This window comes from Octopus bimaculoides, chromosome 11 (assembly GCF_001194135.2).
Source record: "Octopus bimaculoides isolate UCB-OBI-ISO-001 chromosome 11, ASM119413v2, whole genome shotgun sequence".
NCBI classification, from domain to species: Eukaryota; Metazoa; Mollusca; class Cephalopoda; order Octopoda; family Octopodidae; genus Octopus; species Octopus bimaculoides.
Window position 1 is genome coordinate 49,926,001 of NC_068991.1, and position 6,549 is coordinate 49,932,549.

The 6,549-nt window shown below is 35.9% G+C and overlaps 1 protein-coding gene across 1 annotated transcript in view; it reads right to left on the reverse strand.

The window, feature by feature from the left end:
* The window catches only part of LOC106869890 (echinoderm microtubule-associated protein-like 2), a 374,285-nt gene that overhangs the window by 293,917 nt on the left and 73,819 nt on the right, over positions 1-6,549 (reverse strand). Inside the window, exon 3 of the mRNA XM_052971985.1 lies at positions 3,873-3,926. Coding sequence (XP_052827945.1) covers positions 3,873-3,926 — 54 coding nt within the window. The remainder of the gene's footprint in view (positions 1-3,872; positions 3,927-6,549) is intronic.

The following is a 6,549-nucleotide window of genomic DNA, read 5'->3' on the forward strand; positions in this document are numbered from 1 at the left end:
GAAGGAGTAAAGGATTTTTTTTTTTTTTTCTTTTTTCATTTGAAAAGTTTATTTTGAATGACTTCAGCTCAGCAAGGAAAAGAATTGCAATGCAGTTTTAGAAAGAAAGGGAGTGCATATTTAGTGCAAAGTTTCAGGATAAAAAATACATTAGGTGTCCGAGTTGATAGACAAACAGGTCTAGTAAATATATTTAGATGGGGCTACAATAAAAGAAAGATTGAGTAAGCAGTCCATTATATTGATGAAAGAAGATAGCTCAGTGAAAAGCCAAAGGTTAGAGTTAGGAAAAATTGTCAAACCCAAAATGTAGCAATCAATTAGAAGCTTTTAATTAAAATATCAGAACTGAAGGTCCTCAAGCTGGTAGTTCACTGAATAACCAATTTGCAATACAGTTACCTGGTTACAAAATAAATTTGACTTAAATTGTAAAAAAAAATACTTTCTTAAACAAAAGAGGTTAATACTGGCCATGAGACAATGGCACAAGTGATTTTTAAACAAATTCCTGAATTGATACAGCATTGAAAATCAAATAAGTATAACAAGCAAGCAAAGGATCTTTTATTGAGTGACTCAGCTGATTTAATTATATAGCGGGGGGGGGGTCAACTTTAAGGAATCCCGTACCAACTTTAAAATGGGAATCCAAGTAGTTTTTGTAATAAGCATTTGCTCAAAGCTGAATGAGGCTTCCTCATAACAAAATATATGTACTTAAATTTCTTTCAAGATATACTTTATAATATAGGCTCAGGCATGGATAGGCTCAGGCATAGATAGGCTGAGGCATGGCAGTGTGATTAAAAAAGTTTGCTTCTTAACTATATGGTTTCAGGTTCAGTCCACAGTGAGACACTTTCGGCAGGTGCGTTCTAATATAGCCTCTGGCTGACCAAAGCCTTTTTAAAAGATTTGATAGAAACTGAAAGAAGCCTGTCATGTGTGTGTGTGTGTGCATGCATAAGTATGTGTGTTTGGGTCTTTTTGTCTTGTGCAATAGTTGTAAATGTGTGTCACCATCATAAAAGCAGCACTGTTTATTGCCAATATTTCATGAAATCCATGTCCAGTCATGGGAAATTATTATCTTGCTTGGGAATCAGTAAGGGTAGCAACAGGAAGGACATACCTCAACAAATTCCATCTGACCGATGAAAGTGTGAAATGGTGTGGCAGCACTGGTGGTGGCGATGGTTGTGATGACAGTGGTGGTGGTGGCAGCAGCAATGGTGATGGTAGTAGTAGTAGTGGCAATGGTGGTGGTAGTGGCAATGGTGGAGGTGGTAGTGGCAATGGTGGAGGAGGTAGTGGCAATGGTGGAGGAGGTAGTGGCAATGGCGGTGGCAGTAGTGGCAATGATGGTGGTGGTAGTAGTGGCAATGGTGGATGTAGTAGTGGCAATGGTGGATGTAGTAGTGGCAATGGCAGTGGTGGTGGTGGTGGTAGTGGCAATGATGATGGCAATGACATAATTTGCTGGTCAGAACATTTATGTGGAATAATACTAACATAATACAAAAATTGAATGATGAGCAATTAAACATGGTTCTAATCCTGTTTATTGTCTCCATATGAGACAAATTCTTTAATGGTTTCAGTCAATGGACTGTAGTCATACTGGGGCACTGCTTTCAAGCACTTAGTTGTACATATTACTCCAAGTACTTAATTCAATTTGGCACTTTATCTCAGTCAAACTCCTAAGCCATAAGAGTTAAGGAACAATAAACAATATTGGCTTTTAGGTCGATGTAAAAAAGCAGTGAAACAGATGAACAAGCACACAGACATATGTTTGTCTGACATAAGTTGGGCTTCTGTATAGCTTCTCTCTACCAAATTCTGCTCAGAAGGTATTGCTGAAGCCCGAAGTGCTGTGCAATGGAACTGAATCAGAGATCATGTTAGGCAACTATGCCTGTGTCTAAGTGTTTAAGCCATATGAATATTATTAATCAATCATCATTTAATATCTGTCTTCAACACTGGCATGGGTAAAAGACTACACCAGGCTAATGTGTCTGCTTGGACATGGTTTTTACAGCTGGATGCCCTTCCTAACATCAACCACCACATTATAATATCTTACAAAAATCAGCTGCTTCTCTTTTCTTGATTAGACACATCCATTAACGAGTAATTAGTTGTCATGATTTGTAGAATATCACTGCTCAAAGTTTTATCAAAGGTAGAATTTGAACTTGACACAAGTCAATGAAACAGTCATACAATGCTTGAGCTGTTTTCAATTATGAGCAATACCACAGTTAAATTCAGTGAGTGAGAAATTAATTGGTAAGTAATAATCGAAACCAATATCATATAAAAATATAAATGACAATACAATTTATCAGAAATTCTCAGTAATATGCCATGTTCATAATAACATCTCCAAAGTTCAAATCAACTAAGAACTTGAATTTAATTTTCCTTGGTTATTCAGCTTAAAGTAAATGAGTGATGAATCTCCTTTTGGATAGAATGCTACCACAGTTAACATTCCTATACTTATTGCTGATAACTGAGTGAATTTAGGTATGCAAAAGTAAGTATATTGCTCAAATATACAAGAAAATACCACTGACAAATTTAAAGAAAAGATATCCAGAGTTCCCAATTAAATAACTTAACCCTTTCATTTTAAATTGTACAAAAAATCAGTTAAACATAAAGCAACTACATTGGTGGAGAGTAATATAATAACATGAAGAGCTTTAAATTTAAATATCATGCAGAACTGCAACCTGGTCAATGATATAGTTCCAGTGTAACTGCTGTCAGTGACCTGGTTGCAGTTGTGCAACAAAAATGTTGATGCTTCATGAAATAGATTTAAATCAAGTTGAACAACCTTGTGAGGTATTTAATGGTTAGAATGGCCATACAAGGATGTAGTTGTTCTAGTTTTAGTATACAGTCTCTGATAAAATTACTTGCCAGACAAGTACAACAACATAATTAGAGATGAAATAATTGAAGGAGTAAGACATTACAATAACAAACTCACAAATATTGGGTCCAGATACACTGCAGACCTACTTTTATATAGCAAAGAGCCAGCTCTAGTCACTCTGACCTATACTGAAAGATGGTCCAGCTGTCACCCACCCTCAATCATTGTCTTTTCTCAATCAATAAAAAGACTACATAAGCAAATGTATCGTACTGTTATAAAGGGTTGTAGAAGGTGATCTGATGTAGATTTGGTTGTTATTTCTAGCATCCATATAGCTTATTTGTTGGTTCCAAGATTGTTTAGCGCAAGGTCAGCCCCAATTAAGTAGAACCTATGACGAAAGCCATCCACCCATAACTGTCCCGTCTTTCAAGCAGATATAGTGCCACAATGGTTTCTTTTTTGCATGTTGGCAGTGTGTAGTTTGAGGGAGATTTGGCTGCTACTTCTACTAGGTTCGGCAATACCTATGAAAAATAGGAGCTGCTCAATCAATTAGAAATAGTAGCCAAATAGAGAACTTCTTTATTGGCTCAGCAGATATTTTGTAGAGTATTTAGGCAGTATACTTAATTTTAAAAGGATTCACATCATAGATCTGTTGGAATTAGGGGGTCCAGACTGTTCAGCAGTGATGTTACCTGCAACACACCAAAATCCTATGCAAAGGAAGGTTAAACTACTGCTTACTTAACACCTTAAAAAGTAAACCCCAATCTTGATGATATTCATGTTTTATTCTGAAAAAAGTCAGGAATTAAAGCAACCAAACAAATAAGTCTGAGCAACAGACATCAACAGAAAAGCAACAAGGTGAAGCTTAACAACAGGAGCAAAGAAGCATTGGAAGGTGAAGTAGCTTCACATCACAATAAAGCCACAAAGGCTACTGTTTATCAGTTAAAGTTACCTGTAATGTCATCCAAAGATCTTAACAGGCTGGAAGGTCTTGCTATATATATACCTAAAGCAAATTTAAGAGAAAAAAAATGCTAAACAGTAAATGGGGTGCCTTCTGGGGCCTCTGGTTGACTTTATACAGTTTAAAGTCAAATATAAGAAATAAAAATAAAGCAGGAATTTTAACTTGAAATATGGTTCACTTTTACAGATTCCAAAATTTAATATATAATAATATTAATAATAATAATAATAATAATAATAATAATAGAAATACACTATATAAATATATAAAACAAGGAATATATAATATTAAATCATTTATATGTCAAAATCAGTGTTTATAAACTAAATGTAAATTGTTTTGCTTATTTTTCTAATCTTTTACCTTCGTTATGTACAAGCATGAGTAAATTAGTTTTGTCGAAAGAATTTATTCCTGGTTGAATAGTTGGATATTCTGATTACATTGAACCCAAATAGTAAGGTAGAATTGAACTAGTTTTGTCAGGTAAACTACAATAACAAACTGTGTGTTCTGTCTAGAATGTAACACAATGCCTGAAACAATTTTTTTTTACTCTAGGCCACTGAGTTAAAACTCAAGTATCACAATAATATTATCTAAAAGAAAATGCACATTTTGATAGAAATAAATATAATTATTATTTCTTAAGTTTATACTTTTAGAAACATTTCTTTCAAGTTTAAGAATATTCGGAAAGTTATTTATTACATATTAATATATTTCATTTTAATTTGACAAAATTTACATTTCAGTAAGATTTTAACTTTAAGTCTAATATTTACTTTGAGGTTTTCCACAGAATTTATGATCAAGTTGTTAATGAAATGAATAAACTTAAGTTCTAAGGGCACATAACTGTGTTAAGATAATTAGCTCCATCCCTCTAATTCTGCTAGGGCCAAAGAATGAATGCCAGTAGATTAACACACAATTTCTTTTAAAAAATCAAGCTATGTATGCACAAATATAGATACGCATGCATGCACGTACACACACACACACACACACGTGTGCATGCAGAAACATCTGTATATGCTCACATACAGACATGCACACACTTGCACATATGAAGGTGGACTGTAAAGTTAATACACTGACAATGACAGAGTGATGCAAGAGTAGTGAAACTTTGCATGCATTCATTTCGACTCTAATAACTGTATTGTTTCTTTCCAAGTAAACTGATGTCTGACTGTTTCAAGAAAACCTCAAAAGTAACTAATAGTGACTTCTCTTGAAAACAGGCAACACTTGGCATCATGGAGTTATCAAGTACCTACAGAAAAGGGATTTACTCCCTGAGGACTTTCATGTTAACATGGTTGATACAATAGGGGATGACACTTCAGATTTATCAACAGAGCAAAAGTGGGCAACTGAATTTAAGAGAGGTATTCCTCTCTTAAATTCAGAGAGTCTTGAAGATGACCCAAGGTCTGGACATCCTGCAATTGCCACTACCAAGGAAAACATTATGTTCATCACATGATGGAGGACAGGCAATTGACTATAAATCAAATATCCAATGTTATTAGCATATCCTGTAAGATAGTTGAGAAATTCTGCACAATGAACTTGGCATGACAAAGGTTTCTGCTCGATGGATGCTATATCTTCTCATACCTGATCAAAAGCACATAGGGTTGGTCACATCATGGGAAAATCTGACACCGTTTCAGGTGGATCCAGCTGGTTTCCTTGAATGTTTCCTAACCCAGGATGAGTGTTGGGTTCATCACTTTGAGCCAGAGACAAAGATGTCTCTTTGTCTCTGGCTTTTCCATGCAGTGGAAACACCCATCCTCACCTGCTCCAGAGAATGTCAAGGTTGTTTCATCTGCGGGGAAGGTGATGGCCTCAGTTTTTTGGGAGATGCAAAAGGCATTGTGTTTTTGGTGACTATCTTCAAAAGGGCCACACCATCATTGGAGAGTACTATGCCACCTTGCCAAGGTAGTTACTAAAGGCTATCAAGACTAAATGCCCAGGAAAACTGATAAAAAAGGTTTTGTTTCATCAGGACAATACTCCAGCACACAAGTCCTTGCATTCGATGGCTGCTGTGCATGACTGTAGCTTTGAACAGGTTGACAACCCTCCCTATTCTCCAGATTTGGCTCCCCAACATGAAAAAGCACATGGTTGGGAACCAGTATCACAGTGATGATGACATACTGTCTGCTATTGATGCCTTTTTTTTACTAACAGGATGAAAGCTTCTTCACCAATGGGACCCAAGCACTGCAACACTGATGGAAGAAGTGACTGGACTACAAGGGGGCTATGTTGAAAAATGGTCACATTTCATGAGAGTATCTTGGTCAGCCTATGAACTTTTCAGCTGACCTTCATATGCATCCATTCACATATATAGAGGTGGTGGTGGTGGTGGTGAATATATATTCAGTGTCAGACAATAGGGATGGAAGTCTTTGCTAATTCTTCTCCATTATTTTTATAGCTTATTAGCACATAAGTATACTTAGCATAAAAATTTTATTCTCACTATGGCCACGGAGTCAGAAACTGATGTGAGGAAATGGATGGACACATTGATCATGGACCTGACACACACATAATCCATCAATCTCCTCAACACATAAAAGCAGGTACACATATACACACACACATGAATACATACATCTCTATACAGTGGAAT